The sequence below is a fragment of the Oratosquilla oratoria genome, chromosome 23 (assembly GCF_046742065.1).
Source record: "Oratosquilla oratoria isolate Oo_2021 chromosome 23, ASM4674206v1, whole genome shotgun sequence".
Taxonomy (NCBI): Eukaryota; Metazoa; Arthropoda; class Malacostraca; order Stomatopoda; family Squillidae; genus Oratosquilla; species Oratosquilla oratoria.
This window is the reverse complement of record NC_134799.1, coordinates 35,858,972-35,876,395: the sequence shown is the minus strand read 5'-3', so window position 1 is coordinate 35,876,395 and position 17,424 is coordinate 35,858,972. Positions and strand designations below refer to the sequence as shown.

At 37.8% G+C, this 17,424-nt stretch overlaps 1 protein-coding gene across 2 annotated transcripts in view; it reads left to right on the top strand.

Moving 5' to 3' along the window:
- LOC143038059 (annexin-B12-like) overlaps positions 1 to 15,737 on the top strand; it is a 43,434-nt gene extending 27,697 nt beyond the window's left edge. For both annotated transcript variants that reach the window (XM_076206946.1, XM_076206947.1), the window contains 3 exons: positions 1,150 to 1,326; positions 2,348 to 2,529; positions 13,584 to 15,737. In XM_076206946.1, coding sequence (XP_076063061.1) covers positions 1,150 to 1,326; positions 2,348 to 2,529; positions 13,584 to 13,637 — 413 coding nt within the window. In that variant the 3' untranslated portion in view covers positions 13,638 to 15,737. The remainder of the gene's footprint in view (positions 1 to 1,149; positions 1,327 to 2,347; positions 2,530 to 13,583) is intronic.
- Positions 15,738 to 17,424: the final 1,687 nt, after the last annotated feature.

The window sequence follows — 17,424 nt, the reverse complement described above, 5'->3', positions numbered from 1 at the left end:
TTTAATATTATAGCAATGTCTTACTTTTTTCATATTAATTTATTTTTTCAACATTGGTTTCATCTTTGTAAGAAATTTACCATGAATGAAATAAGGGAGTATTGTATCTCAACTCTAATTAGATTGCTATTGTTTAGTTATCCTCTCATTGCAAAAAGCTGGTGGGTGACTGAAGTTTAACATTCATTCTAGGAGCATCTTTCATTTAAACAATAAACAAATGTATATTAAAAGTAACACAGTTGTTAGACAGTAAGATATTAATGGTGTGGATTATGCATGTAGGGAAAGGAAGTACAGTGAGATAACATAGTGTAAACAATTTGCCATAAGTTCATGCTAGTAGACATGATTTGGTTTCTTTCCAATATTTTATTATTAGTAATGCAATGGAGGAGTGGAGATGGAGGTAGATTGTAGATTGAGAGAAGTAAGTAAGTGCCTTAGGGGGATTAAAAAGTGTAACGAGAAAGAGACATTTGGGAATGGATACTAAGAGGAGATTGTATGAAGGTGTGATTGTGCCAACAGCACTGTATAGGTCAGAGACATGGAACATAAAAGAGGAAGAGATTAAATGTGTTATGAGATGAAATGTCTGAAAAGTATGGTAGGGGTTACAAGGTTGGATAGAGTGAGAAATGAGGTGAGGAGAAGAGCAGAGGTGGAAAAGGAGATGGGAGATTGGGTTGATGAAGAGTATTGGGATGGTTTGGACACATGGAAAGAGTGAGTGAAGAAAAATTGATAAAAGTGTGGAAGGAAGAAGTGGATGGAGTGAACATGAGGGGTGACATAGGATGAGATGGATGGATGAGGTGAAAGGGGTATTGAGCAAAGAAGGGAGAAGACAAGATAGGGGTGAGTGGAGAATTGGTGTGCATGAATGATACTGTGAGAAATGGAAGGGAGTGGGTAGGGGATGGGGGTTAGGGAGCAGTTATGAGTAAATTGCATTTTGACGCAACCCGAACTGTTGCATTAGGGGACAGAGGGGGTTGCTGATTAAATGAAGTGGCTTTGCTGTGGAGGTGCTGTGTCTTGCTGCATTGCTTCTGACCTAGGGCATTCTTATGATAAATAATTCAGTTTAGCTTTATGATAAGATTGAGAAAAATGCTTGTATTGATATAATTATTTGAAATCCAGGTGAAGGAAAGAAGTTGGGCACTGATGAATCAGAATTCAACAGAATTATGGCCAACTACTCGTATCCTCTTCTGAGGCTTGTCTTCGAGGAGTATGAAAAGATTAAAGGCAAACCCTTTTCTGATGCCATCAAATCAGAACTTTCTGGAGACTTAGAGAAGGGAATGTTGGCTATATGTAAGTATTATATTTTTTATGCATAACCAATAAAACTTAAGCTGTGACTTTTTGTGTAAGTAGATGTTTTTAAGGTTGGAAAAATATACATTTATTTATTTTTTGTGTAGATAATAAATAAATGTAGAGGGACCAATGATGGGTACCTGCATTTGGTGGTCCTGCAAGATGGAGAGCAAAGCTGCCCATTTTCAAAACCCATCAACCCCCTTGCCTCCATCAGGAGGTGGAGCTCTTGAGGGGATAACACTCGACCTCAAGACTGGGCCCAGAATCTCTTGATCAACTTCCACTGTATTTCTTGCACTTTCTCATACATTGAGATCTGACAACTGGCAACTGCTCTCCTTTCCCTACCTCTTTGAACCAGTGACATAGAAATAGTCTGACACTTGTACAATAGACAGTTCAAAATTTTCTTCCCAAAGAAATTTGTAGGAGATACAAAGGAGTGCTGCCAGCTTGTGGAATTGCAGGTTTTCCACTTAGTGAAAGTTAAGGCAACATTTGATTGATTAAATTTTAGTGACGATGAAAATTGCAAATGGCCTAATTTGTCATTTATATTACTAAGAAACTGTTCATCATCTGAGCACGTGATACTTGATCAAGGTTTTTAGTAACAAGATAGTTTCTGAATTTTTTTTAGGGATTTCCTAAATATTAGCCTTCATTTTTTTATTTTTTTTTATTTCCTTTTATGGGTTACTGATGGCTAAAGTTTTATAACATCCCAATGCAGTCATGCATATTTTTTTTAACGATTGCTGGCTTATCTTAATTAAAAGAATGGTACTGATACTTTTCATGTCCCTCCTCTCTGATGCCCACCTTGATTAAAAGAATTATACTGATACTTTTCCTATCCCTCCTTTCTGCTGCCCACCTTACATCTCTACTGTACCACTTCTGGTTCATTTTGGTATAATAATATCCCCCAAGGATAGAAGTCCTAGTTGTTGCTGACAAATGACTAAATATTTAATTTTTATTGATTTACCTTTTTTCTGGATCATTTAAGATCGCTGCATCCAGAATCGTGCTGCATTCTTTGCTGTAGAGATCCATGATGCCATGTCAGGGGCAGGTACTAATGACAGAGCACTTATTCGCTTGATTGTGACACGTTCAGAAATTGACATGGGCAACATCAAAGAAGAATATGTGAAGATTTACGAAAAGCCATTGGAAAAAGACATCAAGGTAAGCTATGCAAGATTCAGGTTATTAGACATTTTTTTTTTTTTGTCAGAATGACACTTTTGTACAAAACAAGCATCAAAGCAGTGTACTATAATCTTTCTCTCTTTATCATTGTATACCTCCTATTTACGTGTTCATCTTTTTATTTTGCATCTGGCCTTGGTATAGACTAAAATTTCTCTAACTGGCCAATGTTATCTTTCTAATCCATTGTTCTTCACTATTTGTCATGATTTAGGAAATGCACGTGTTAGGAAGACTCTAGGGTTAATATGAAAGCAGAGACTAATAATGGGCACATGTATGCAGTGATTCTGCAAGACAGATATAGAAAAAATTCTTGGTCATTTATGACCCATCATCACCCTCGGATACATTAGGGCTAAAAATTTTCTATCGGTTTAGACTATTTCTTCTCCACTTTTGGTCATAAGGAGAGTTGACAGGCAGGAACTTTTCCTTAGTCTTCCTACAGGCCATTGACAGAAATAGATCCAGGGAATGGACAGAATTGATAGAAATCTCTTAGTATAGGACAGGAAGCTGTTGTAAGGCCTTGAGAACAAATTGAAAATGGCCTCTTGTCTGAAGAATGTAAAGATAGCTTTCCATACAGATATCCCAACTCCTATAATAGCCTGCCATCACAATTATGATGTTAAATTTTAAATTCGTGTATGGTTTCAGTTTGGGCTCTATTGTCTTCAAGGCTATTCTGGGAATTTACACTAGATTGATGATACTGTGATGCAAGGATGGGAGAGAGCAAGGGATGGGGGGGGAGGGAGTAGGGAGTGGTTTTGTGTGAATGATATATTTTAATGCAGCCTGTGGTGATCTAAGCTTCATGTAACTTTATATGTATAATTGCCTGATGGGTTACACTACATTTTTTTTGTCTACTTGTAACTAATTTTGCATGTTAACCTGATTAGAATGGGTATGTTTACTTGAATTGTTTCTGTTTTGTTTTCAGACTGTATTGATATTTTGTTAGTTGAATAAAGCCTAGAGAAAGGTATAGACACTTCTTTATGATTATAACAATTTATTCAACTAACATATTGTGTATGATCTGATGATGGATAAATTCCTGAGACCTGAACACCTGGATGTATCTCCCCTCACTTGCTGCTGTACAAGAATGGAGTTACTGAAACCATACTTTCTCTGCATTCCTGCAATACATTGCAAGCCTTAATCCTAACAAACTGGATACATTGCTCAATTTTATCTCTCCAACCATATATGGTTACATTGCAGAGTGTAATACCTATAATTCAGCTTTAGATCTTCTCAAAGACATCTGTCAAACCCAAAAATGAATTCTTCTTGAGACATTTATTGGCTACTCATAGGCAGCATGAAGGGGAGACAATAGATGAGTACCTACAAGATCTTCAGCTGCTCAGCTAGGATCATAACTAAGGCTGTGCTTCACAGAATATGGATGACTACATACAGGATTCTTTCATCAATGGCTTGCTCTCTCATACAATCAGGCAATGATTGCTTGAAAACAAAACTTTGGACCTAAGTACAGCTGTTGATCAAGCCAGGGCACTTGATGTTACTCTTATTCTTGTTTTACTGTCTGGTGTAAGTGCTGCTGCAACATCTGAAACTAAGTATTCAGCTGAAAGGACCTGTGCTGCTGCCAATTCAAAGTTCTGATGCTATTTCTGTGGTGGTCCCCATGACAATCATGGACAGTGCTCTGCAAGAAACATCACTTGTCATAAGTGTAATAAGCAGGGACACTTTGCTAAGGTGTGCCAGTCTACTACATTTTCTACTTCTGCATCCACTCAGTCTTCTACACTGGCTGTCATCTCTGCTTCTTCCCCAGGACTACTATGGCGAGCTACTGTGTATGTTTTGGTTGGTAATAATGAAGCAACCTCTCTTATCAACACGGGAAGCTCTGAATCTTTCATCTCGCATAGCTGTGTCAAGAGGCACAAGTTGAAGGTTGTCCCAGTGACTGGAAGATCTATGGCCTCTTCATCACTCACATCTCCTGTGAAGGGATGCTGCATGGCTGACATCAATCTGTAGGGTGAATGCTATTACATACAAGGTCTTCTGTGTTGCCAGACTTGTGCTGTGATCTCATTCTTGGTCAAGACTTCATGAGCCAGCACTCTAGTGTGGACTTTGGCAGATCCAAGAAAGATAATATCTCCAACCCTGCCACTTGCAGTGTACTGTCTGCTTTGATGGATACACCTAGTCTCTTCAAGTCTTGCTCCTCATTGGAAACCCATTACAACAAAATCTTGGAGGTTTGGGGATGACGATAAGAAGTTCATAAATTCTGAAATTAACAAGATATTATATGATGGTGTTATTAAGGAAAGCATGTCTCCATGGAGGGCACAAGTTCTTGTGTCGAATGAGTGCCACCGAAAGAGATTGGTTGTTTACTTTGGAGAGATCATTAATAGATTCACTCATTTGCATGCATACTCTCTTCCAAGAATAGATGACCTTGTCACTAGACTGTCTCATTACTGGTACTATAGTTCACTGGACCTGAAAAGTGCTTATGACCAGATACCTATATGGGAAGAGGACAAGCCATATACTGCTTTTGAAGTGAATGGCAAGCAATATCAGTTCCACAGAATGCCATTTGGGGTTATGAATGGTGTTGCTCACTATTGACAACAACATCAAGCAACACGATCTGCATGGAACCTATGCTCCAGCTGGAGCATGATGAGAAGTTGGTGAAGTTTCAAGAGGCTGCATGATTCCGCATCCTTAGCTTTAATGAGACTAAGTCTCGTTTCTACAAAATTGATAGATTTTCTTGGTTACAGAATAACCCATGGCTCTCTCAAACCGATGTTTATATCCATTAAAGGAATTACAGATTCCTAAAGACTGTACTTCCTCACGCCGCATTATTGGTACATTTTCCTATTATTCACAGTGGGTTTCTAGATTCTCTGACAAGATCAGATTTCTTGTAGCCACTGACACTTATCGTCGGAGTCCAGAGGCCCTGAAAGCCATCAATGATCTCAAAGAAGATTAAGAAGGCTGTTGTGCACTCTATTGATGAAACTATTCCATTGGTAATTGAGACTGATGCCTCCAATACAGCCATTACTGCTATTCTGAATCAGGCAGGCTGTCCAGTTGCCTTTTTCTCTTGCACCCTCACACCTACTGAATGCAAACACTCTTCAGTATAATAGAAGGCATGTGTAATTGTGGAATCTGTAAAGAGGTGATCCCATTACTTGAAAGGGCAACATTTTACCTTAGTTATGGACCAACAGGCTGTCTGTTTCATGTTCCATATGAATTGGTTTGGAAAGAATCATAAAATTCAGTGATGGAGGATTGAGTTGGGGTGCTACAACTGTGACATCATGTACTGTCATGGTAAATACAACATTCCTACAGACACACTCTCATGTGCTCATTGTGGAGCTACTGTCAGTAACGAGAAACTGTCTGAGCTCCATGCTCAACTTTGCCATCTTGTTGCAACAAGACTTGCTCATTTTGTCAGAGTGAAAAATCTTCCTTATTCCATGGAAGATGTGAGGAGGATTTACTCTGAATACCCTCAGTGTGCCCGATTGAAGCCTCATTTCTACAAACCACACCAAATTCCCCTTATCAAGGCCATGCAGCTCTTTGAACATCTTAGTTTGGACTTCAAGGGACCTCTACCCTTGAACTCCAGAAACTGCTATATGCTCATGTTGGTGGATGATAATTCTTGTTTTCTGTTTGCATTTGCCTGTTAGAACATGACTACTGGTACTATAATCCAATGTCTAAATCAGATTTTTGCAATATGTATTTGGTATGCCTTCCTACCTGCATTCTGATTGCGGATCCTCATTTATGGCCAAGAATTTATATGAGTTCTTGCACAATCAAGGCATCTTTACTAGTTGAATGACACCTTATAATCCTCAAGGGAATGGGCAGTGTGAGAGGTATAATGCTATAATCTGGAAGCACGTAACCCTTGCTCTGGCATCTACGAACGTTCAAGAATGTCAGTAGGAAATGGTGCTGCCTGACACACTTCATTCAATTAGATCTTTGCTTTGCACAGCCACCAATGGTATGCCACATAAGAGGCTCTTATTGTACCAGTGTTGATCTCCCAGTGGCCATTTGCTGCCAACTTGGTTATCCATTCCAGGTCCTGTCTTACTATGACTTCACATTTGCACCAGTAAATATGAACCCCTTATTGATAAATTTCAGTTTTTAAAGGCAAACCCACAATATACTCATGTTAGATTTGCTGATGGATGTACATACATACATACATATACCAAAGGCTTTTTCCCCCTTACACGGGGGGTAGCCAAAAAGATGTGAATCGACAATATCTGTGTATGATTTGGCTCTGACTGGTAATGTATTATTGTGTGGGCAAGAGGATCTCAATGTCGATCCTCCTACAGAGACTGGTTTGGTGGAGTCTTATGGTGCCTATTGCCGATTCATCTGAGTTGAATTCTTCCAATACTGCAGGTGATCAGAGTATATTCATCAAAGAAGGAGATATGAAGGTTGATTCTCTTCCAGCTGGGTATCTGGTGCTCCAGCTAACCTCCAACATAGGGTTGAACCCTCCACTCCTGTGCTTGCTGGCCCAGAACAACTGCGCTGATCTATGTGGGAACACCACAAGTCTCTTTGCTATATAGAACAATGATTCTTCAAGGGAGGGGGAATGTGGTGATCTAAGCTTCAAGTAACTTTATATGTATAATTGCCTGATGGGTTATACTACATTATTTTGTCTACTTATAACTAATTGTGCATGTTAATCTGATTAAAATGGGTATGTTTACTTATATTTGTTTTGTTTTCAGACTGTATTGATATTTTGTTAGTTGAGTAAAGCCTAAAGAAAGGTAGTGACACTTCTTTATGATTACAACACAGCCCAAAGGAATGTCTTCCTATCTTTGTTTACTGCTTGAGGGGAGTGAGAGGGGGGGGAGGTCACTTATTAAGTGAAGTGGCCTTGCTGTGGATATACTCCATCTTGCTGAATTGTTTCTGACTTGATCCTGGGCAGTGGGCAGGATACAGGGATGACCCTTCATCCATGAGGAGCTAAGATGAGAGGGAGGAAAGGGTGGTGGAGGGGAGTGGAATGGGTGGGAGTGGGTGCATACCCTTGGCTACCTCCCTGTAAGGGGGGAAAAAAATCCTTGTTATATAGATATAAAAAAAAATCACATTCTTCAGACATGTGGTATTGTTCCCATGATCTTATGGTGCCCTCTCATCCCAGATAAAGAGAAATATCAATTTACCAGCCACCTATCGGTGATCTGAACATAACAATCAAATCACCTTTCACTCTTCAATTCTTTAATGATGGCAGATTTAGTATTTGTGTTTTATCCTTGTATGGCTCATTAGCAATCCTGGGAATCATTTTGGTATTGTTCTCTGTATTCTCAGTCATACTTACATCCCCATTCTTTTTGTGGGGACCATACACCACTGCTACATATTCCAATCTAGGGAAGATTAGGATCTGACTTTTTTCATCTTTTCATCCATGTAATGAAAAGCCAGCTTTGTTCATCAGCAGCCTGTACATCTCCACAGTCTGATATAAAAGTCAAATGACATATTATATCTATTATCAACACCCTCAGATCCTCTTTTGCCTTAGTAATGGATTCTGTTCTCGTTAGGCAATTGAATTGTCATTTTTGGAGCTAATTCTCGTTTCCAAAATTCTGTACTTTCTGACATTGATATTGATGTTCCATTTTGACTCCAGGAACATATGTTGTCCATTAGTTCATCTATACATTCTTTTAGTATCTAGTTTGTAATTCCATCTGGTCCATGTGATTTTCTGACATCAAGGTTTGTTATTTGGTCCCTTGTATATGTGTCACAATTATTTCTTTCGTTGGGGAGGATCTTTCTCACTTTCCTTCATCCCAGTTGTATTTTCATTTATGAATTACCTTACCTTACCAGGGTGCCATATTGACTTGGACGCTGGCCACCATGGAGCTCCATTCCTGTCTGCACATGGCTCTTCTTAACAAGATGGCATTTATTTCTTCTCCTACAGGTGTCTTTAATACATCTACATATTTTATGTGTGGTCTTCCTCTTGCCCTGTTTCCTTCTATTTTCCTGTTAGGCACATATGTTCTAACTGTCGTTTTTTCATGACGTGTCCTATAAAGTGTAACTGTATTTTCGTGTTAGTTGTTATTATTTATTTGTGAATACAGATTTGAAATGTTTGTTCATAATTTCAGCCATTTCTATATCTTCTATATATTCTGTATTCCCTTGACTCAGTTTCACTATTTCCTGTTTATTTTTTAATTTACCATTTACATATCTGTAGAATAATTGTCTAATGTCTTTTTCATAGTTTTTTTCTTCCTTGCGTATTTTTACATATTTCTTAGTTTTATATATGTCACTTACCCATTTTTTCTTTCTTTTTCCATCTTTTCCAAGCTTTATCTCTTCTATATTTTGCCTCACTACATTTTTTGTTGTACCAGCACTTAATGTACACATTTTCCCGTTTTTTTTTTGGGGGGGGGGTACGTATTTGTCAGGAAGCTCTCTGGCTGACTGGGTTAGGGCATTGTTACTTGTGGCAAAGGTTGAGAGGATGGCGGTTCGAATCCTGCCACCAGTGAAGTTGAACCAGGGGCATGGTTCATTAAATTGCATACTAGAAAGCCTCTGAGGGGCACTTTCCTAACCTTCCAATAGGGGGGAGTTTGTGACGTTAAACCATATCATCATCATGTATTTATCCACTCCTTCATTATAGATTTTTTTTAATATCGTCAATTTCTCTTCCATCTGTGTTTCTTCATTAAAGAAGTTTTCCTAACTCTCTTTTTGAAAGAATTTTCTGAGTTTCCCAAAATCTGTTTTGTTATACATTAGTCTTCCATTACTGTGTTTCTCATTTCTCCCCAAATAAATTTCCTCTTTTAGTTCAAAATCAGTATGTGGTCACTTCTTAATTGGTGGCTTGTATTCCATTTTATCCACAATTTTTGACATAAATATTATTTCTATATCTGGTATTCCCTTTTACCCATTGAGTCATTGTGTATTTAATGGTCATGTCCAGTAGTATGTTTCCCTGAAGGTCCTCTCCACCTTTCACTGTTATCTGCCAACATATTTCTTTAGTGTTAAAGCCACCCATAATTACTAAGTTTCCTTTCAGTACTTCATTTAACACATGCCATGTGTCTTCCAACATTTTGAAATGGTCACTCTCCAAGAATATGTTTTTGGGGGCACATATATCACTACAATTTTTCTACTTTTCATGTCACTATTTTCAACTTTTATCATAATCAATTCCACATTATTTCCTTCTGTTATCTTTGTCACACTTAAGCCTTTCTTAGTCAAAAACACGACTCCTCCACCCTGTTTCTCCTCTCTATTTTAATCCAGTGATTATATAAATGTCACACAGTCTTTGGTGGTAATGGACCTTTTTAATTTCATCTCCATGATTCCCATTATATCCATTTTCTCTTCTGCCAGATAATCGTTTAATTAATTTAATTCTGAAATCATGCCATCTATGTTGGTATACATTACTTTTAATTTTTTCCTTTTTCCTCCTTTTTTTCTCCGTTTTTTTATTTATTTATTTTTTTCCGTTTCCCCCCCGTTTTTTTTTTTTTTTTTTACCATTTTACAGCCTCAAGTCCAGTACTCTTAAAAAAAAAAAAAAAATTGTTTTGTTCTTTCATTTTTTTTCATTAGCTTAATTTTTTAGTGTCTTTTCCCTCTCTTTTTCCCCATTACTCTTTTCCTTTTTTATCCATATATTTTTGTAAATTTTACTTATTGCCAATTTTGCTGTTTTTTGTTAGTACATCTATCATTTGAGACCTTAGTTTAATTTTCAGTGGTCTATTTTTTTTTTTTTTTTTTTTTTAGTCCCATTCTATTCACTTTATTTCTTTCCATCTCTTGCCCCTCTTGTATCTCTCAGAATTTCTTTTGTTATTTCTTTCTCTTTTTCTCTTAAGTTCTAGCTACATTGTGTTTTTCTTTAATACCATAAACTACTATACACTTCATTATCAACTGTGTCTCTGACTCAATTTTCTTTCTCTTTAATTACTTTAATGACTGTTTCCTTTGCATTTATCTCTTGAAGATCTGTCTCTTTTATGGTATTTCCAACTTTCTCTGTCACTGCTTATATTTGTTTTATTTTTTTTCAAAGCCTCATTTTTGTTAGTATCCTCATTTTTCATCCTTTTGTTTTAATTTTTGACTGTTTAACTCCTTTTTTAGATTATTAAGCTCCTTGTTTGTTTCAGCATTTTGTCTTTTCAACTCGTTCACTTCTCTATATATTGCCCTGTTCTGCTTTCAGATCTATAATTTCATTTATTAGTTCTGTAATCTCCTGATTTCTTAGACTATTTTTATACCTTGTTTCCCATTCCAAATCCCCATTTAGGTGTTCTACCCTCTCATGCAAACCCTGAAAATCCAATAATATCTTCGTACCTTTGATTCCTCTGTGGTGTTTCTATGTTACAGCTCTTTTTTGGGATGACACCTAACAGCGATTCAACCCTGCTCACATCTAGTCTTCTTTTCATTGGTTCACCTTATTTTTGTCTATCTTCACCATCCTCCAGGGAAGGGATTTCTCCCAGTCTTCAGCGATACTACATGAGGGGACAGAGAGGGGGGGGTTTCTGATTAAATGAAGTAGCCTTGCTGTGGATGTGCTGTATCTTGCTGCATTGCTTCTGACCTAGGGCAGTGGGCAAGATGCAGGGATAGCCCATCATCCAGGGGAAGCCAAGACAAGAGGGAGGGAGTGAGTGTTGGTGAATGGGAATGGGAGTGGGATGGGTGGGGATGAAATGGGTGAGAGTAGAATTGTGCCTTTTGACTTTGGCTAACTCCATTGTAAGGGGGGAAAATGCCCTTGGTATATGTACCACATGCAGGTACCCATCTTTGTGTCCTCTATAGTAGTCAGTTGTGAGATACTTCATCAGAGCCCTTCTTTAGATCTAGGTGCATACATTCCACCCAACTCACTCTCTTGCAGCACATCAGTTATCCTCAGATAAAAGCTTAAAATGTTTGGTACACCTAGTCCACCAGGTATGAAGCTAAATTGAATTTGTCAAAATGTCTTGTCAAGGTATTTATCCTATCATTCTTTCACAATTCTCTGTTTCATTATCATGCTGGTCAGGGATACTGGTCTATAATTTAGTGGTATCTCTACTTCCTCTTTTATGGGCTATCGTGTTTACCGTTTTTCAGTCCTGTGGCACCACTCCTTTCTTTGTCACTTGCTAGTAGGAATGGAGCAGTTACAGGTTTTCAGCTCGTATGTGAAAACATGGTGGAAAAAGGATGGCAGCAGGAAATCATGTGCCATGTCTGGAGACTAAGGCCCACATGTTTAAATGAAAATGTGGGGCACAAGATCACACACCATATCACCTATGCTCTGTGGTAAAGGGGGAAAGCCCTTGGTGTATATTTCTTTACCAATTTCAATGTGATGAATTTAAATTTCTGAACAGTTTTGCTCTATCACCCCTAGTTTTTGTTTTTACATATCCCACTTAATTCTACTGCATAGAAATTCAAAATATAATGTATTTATTTCATCACTTACAGTGGCATATTACAGAAAAAACAGCATAGGTACAGAAGAGTTATGGAACTAAATTACTTGTATAATACAATACATTTAAATCAAAGTTTAATAGACAGCAGTAAGTTTTTTTTTTCTTATGATCTTGTGTACTTTTCCTGTAGAATGTCATGTAAGTGCATCCAACAGAAGCCACATCATGCTGGGGTTTCACTTGCCTTGGTAGTTTCTCTCCATCTCTGTAATATCTTAGTGGAACCTTTCTCCATACTCATCACTCACTGCTACAAAGTTTGGAGGGAACAAGTTAAGGTGGGAGTGGAAAAAAGTGAATTTTTAGTGACATTGGCATCACATATCCTCATAAAACTGCAACAACTTCTTGATACATTCATGGTAATCTAGTACCCATGTGTTACCAAGGAACCCATGGCAGACTGACTTGAATGATTACCATGCTCTCAGTTCCTTCAAGGTAAGAAGCTCCTCAAAGTCCTTGTTCTTCAACACCTCTTGGATTTGAGGTCTGACAAAGATCCTTGAGCTTAACAGAACTTGGAGCTGGGAATAGAGTGTACAAGTATTGGAAGGCAGCACCATTTTTGTCCTTGGCCTTCATGAAATTCTTGATTAGACTGAGCTTGATATAAAGAGGAGGAAGAAGCACCTTGTCCCAGTCCACCAGAAGATTTTCTTGGACACTGTATTCACCAGGCATGAAAGTGATCCAAGGCCCCCTGTCTATCTGCTTGTAGAGCTAGGACACAGCCTGGCTGTCCCAGAGACAGAAAAAGCAACAGTACTTTGTGAAACTCTTGCATACCCATAAAGAGCCCAATCACCCGAGGTCCCTGCAGAGACTCCAGGGACTGATTGTACTTGACAGCTTCCAAAGGAGCTCCATATTGTCATGTGATTCCTTCAGATGGACTGAATGGCCAATGGGGATACTTGAGTATTTAATTTCTTTTAAAAAGACCACAATTCCTAAAATTTCTAATTAAATAAAGAACACTGATTTCCTAAATAGGATATATCTAGAAGCCCTAAATTCATGTACATATTTTACATATGTATCTCAAAAACTAGAGGTGAGGAGTGAAAATTTGTTTCATATCTTATATCAACACCACAAAATTAGGCTAGAACAACTAGTTTTATGCTTGCCTCAGTTTCTCTAAACCAATGTTATATGTGATGGCCTTGAGATTTTCATTCCCTCATTTTTGTTTAAGCATACAATAGTAAGTTTGGAGAGGTGATCTCTGTCATGCAGGATCACCACATGTATCTGTCCACTGCTGGTTCTGGTATTTATTTATATTTTTCCACCACCTCAGAGATGAAATACATTTATATATATTGTAAAATTAATATTAATTATATTTTTTTTATCTTGCAGGATGACACTAGTGGTGATTACAAGAAGATACTGCTTGATCTTATTGAGGATTAGTTCTAGTGGAATTGTAGTGACTTGCTCCTATTTAGCATGTTGCTTCTTTTAACATTCCTGCTGTTCTGTGCCAGTGAGTGAATCAAAAGCAAGCCACATCAAGCTTTATAACTCCTCTCCATAATTAGTTGAAGGATATCCCCTAGAATGAAGAGATTGACATTATCTCATCATCTTCAACTTGATGAAATACTATAAAGAATTATGGGTATTACCATACAGTTTAGATCCTTTGATAGGTAGTCCCCCAACATAAAGGGTTAAGACACAAGGAATTTGGTATTCAAATAGACTAGGAAATTTTAGGTAAAAAATGTAACTCAACAATGCAATGCTCTATTCACAAATATTTAGTTTTTAAACTGTTAGATGAGGAATAAAATATTTTGGTTATGTGATAAGGAATAAGACACTTTCAATAAGATAGAAATGTATATACACTTTGTACATGTGTATTTGTATACATATTTGTGAGATTATATGAACATGTATAAATGTTGTGAAGAATATCCACAAGGCCTTACCTACTTGGAAGAATAAATTTTCACTTGTTTAATTTCTATCATGACTGTCACACATGATAAGTGATTGTGTTTGATCTACCAAAAACTGATAAATTGATATAGTATTCCATCAAACAGAAGAATGAAATCTGTTGCATTTGAAATTGTATTCCTCCTGTGAAACCAGATTACAAATAAAGGGAAATGGATCTTATATATATTGTGTTTGGTAGATATACATTGTTTTAATGTGACGGTGATCTTTCTTTTTAGTCAAGATAGTATTAGATTAGACTTAGTGGTACTCATATATAAGACATCATTTCTTGGTACATACTGTAATAGGTTGATACTTAAAAAATGTTTTGCAAATTTTTCACTTGCAGTGAGGTTGTTATATGATCTGCATTGAAGCTATTATTGGATTTTAATGTGGAAGGTGATCTGCATCAAGATGTACATTAGAAGTCATTGGAACAGTGGAAGTACTTAAACATAATTGGAAAAAAAAATACCAGTAGATGGAAATAGACTTACTGTATGTTAGTTGTAGCCTGTCAAACTGATCATGACTATTCCCCCACAATGAAAGCATTAAGAGAAATCCCAGGGATGAAGATGTATTATCTTTGGTCACATAGGCATAGGTATATTCAGATCTGCTGGATAGCATGTGTATGATAGAAAGGTGCTGCATTTGTGCTATTTCTATGTTTGTGTTTTTTATGGAAGGCATCAGGCAAGCCCAGTAGGGCACAAACATCCAAAATTATTACATATGAAGTCTTATGAAGTACCAGTTTGTGTTGATCTTGGAGTTTTGAGCTTGGCTCATCTCTATGTAAATTGAATATTCCCAGATCCACCTGAGATGCTGAATGGGAAAAAAGTACTTAATAAAAATGTACTTAGATTCCTGTAATAATGACTGTTGCCTCAAGTTTCACTGGCTGAAAACCCACACACCCCCATTTTGGCCAGTGGTCCTTGGGCCTTCCCATAGATCTCTCTGGTAAGGAACATTACGCTAATGTTTGTTGTATTAGTGTGGGTCTGTTTCTCTGCCACTGGGTTATAGTAGTAAGAGGAGAGGAGCAGTTACTGATTGTCTGCTCTCCTTGTGTGGAAAGCTGGAGGGAATACAGTCAAATTGATGGAAAGATATGTTGGGATCAGCCCAGAGACTCGGCCACTCGTATGGTAAGGGGGGGTTGACAGGATATGATGATGACCACCAGGAAGAATATTTTCTCTGATGGCCATTTTCCAGGACTACATCTTGCTGGTACACATGCTGGTATTTATATGTAAATGAACCATTTATGAAAAAAATGTAGATGTAGTTTTACCAGTGTGAACATGACATTGTCAGATGCTAATAACATGTTATTTGTGTGCAGTTACCTAGTGTTTCTATGAACAAGTGCTAAAAATTGTAAAAAACAAAGATGGAATATATTCAAAATGAGAATACATTTTAATGTCATGTCTTGCTACATCTTGTTAAATTTCTGGTATTGCATGTATGAAAAAGACAAACTACTAATACTTTGTTTCTTGTTGATGATTTTGGTTATTAAATATTTACACTAACAAATATGTTACTTGCCTATATTTCCTAAGTGTTATTGATGTATTACTGCATTTCTACATCTAGGTCTTTGTTTCTCATACTGCATGAAGACAGTGATATGGGATTCTGCATTAACCAGAAGGGTTAGTCTCCTTATCCCCCATTTATGGAGGAGTAGCTAACTGCTGCAGCACTACCACCTTGTGATACCTTGTAGGGCTAACTCCTATTAGTGTAGTCAGTTCTTAGAATGAGATAGTTACAGATTCACCAGGGGTATAACTGGTCCTTTTCTCAAAACTACTGTCTCTTTCGCAAAGTGCCTATGTGATTTCTCAGAAAATGTGGTTTAATTCTGACTCATAGTAACTAGAACACTATTCCCTCCAGTCTGTCTTGGATATTGGTAAAAAAAAAAAAAAAAAAAAAACTGAATTCAAAACAGTTGCCACCTATTTGCTATATTTTTCACCATGGAAATAGCACATTAAAAAGCCTAGAGATGGTGATTTCAAAGTAAGCACTCTTCGGCTTCCTTGGACCTTCTACCGTTTTTTGTCCTAATTCCTATCCCACCATGTTTTCTGAATGCACATGGGGACATCTCGGTCCTCTTCAGACAAAGGGATTAAGACTCTCTCCAGACTTTCCTTCCTGGAGGAGAGTGGGTTTAGAACTTGCTCCTGATTTTGCTTCATGTAGAGAGACCAACTGCAGCCTCACCATCTCCATGTTGTTGTTGTTGTTGTTGTCGTTCCCTAGACTGTCTGTCTGAGCAGTCCCGTCTCCCCAAGGAATGCCACAGCTGAAACTGGGTTTTTCCACAAATCCTTTATAGAGTGTATGTTGTGTTGTTTGCGTGCATGATTGTGTATAATGCAGTCTTCCATTATGTGTTGTATGGTATGAGGTGAAGTGTTACATCCTGGGCAGCTGTTCACAATGCGGTCATCCAGCCTCTTCTGGTAGCTTAGAAGTGCTGGGTGGTGGCCGCACTGCAGTCTGGCCAGGTGGACTCTGTCCTTTCGTGGGAGAGAGGATTCAGAAGGATGGATATCAGGGGGTCTGGCATGCAGCAGTGTGTTGTCTTTCAGTGTGTTAATGGAGCGGTGAGTGATATGATTATGAATATGTTTCCGGAGGCTGGTATTTGGTGGTTGTGGAGGAAGAGAAGAGAGTATCTGTGTGTGACACAGGTCTTTGGGTGTTGTTTTAATGTTTCTTGGTGTGTGTGGGTGTTCTGCTATGTAGTGTAGCGGGTGTGATGTGTTTGTGGTTGCTGCAGCAAGTGTTTGTCTGCCTCTCATGTCAAGGTGGTCCTTGACTTTGAGGACTTTTGTTTCATGGTGTAAATGGTCTGTAGGTGTTGTATTTGTGCAGCCTGTAATTGTTTTTAGGGCTTTGTTTTGTATGATTTGAAGGGTGTTGTGGTGTGTCTCACTGAGATTAGGAGCCCATGCAGGACTCGCATAATTCATCACTGAGCGTATGCATTGTTTGTATATCGTTGTATAAGTTTCTTTGTTTTGTCCAAATGTTGTTCCAGTGATTGACTTAAGTGCGTTAAGTCTAGGTGTGCATTTATTTTTTATGTTTGTGATGTGTTGTTTGAAAGACATGGATGTATCGTATGTTACACCAAGAATTTTTGGTGTGTTTGTGTGTGGTATTAGAGTGTTGTTGATGTAGAGATGAGGTATGTATTTGTGTT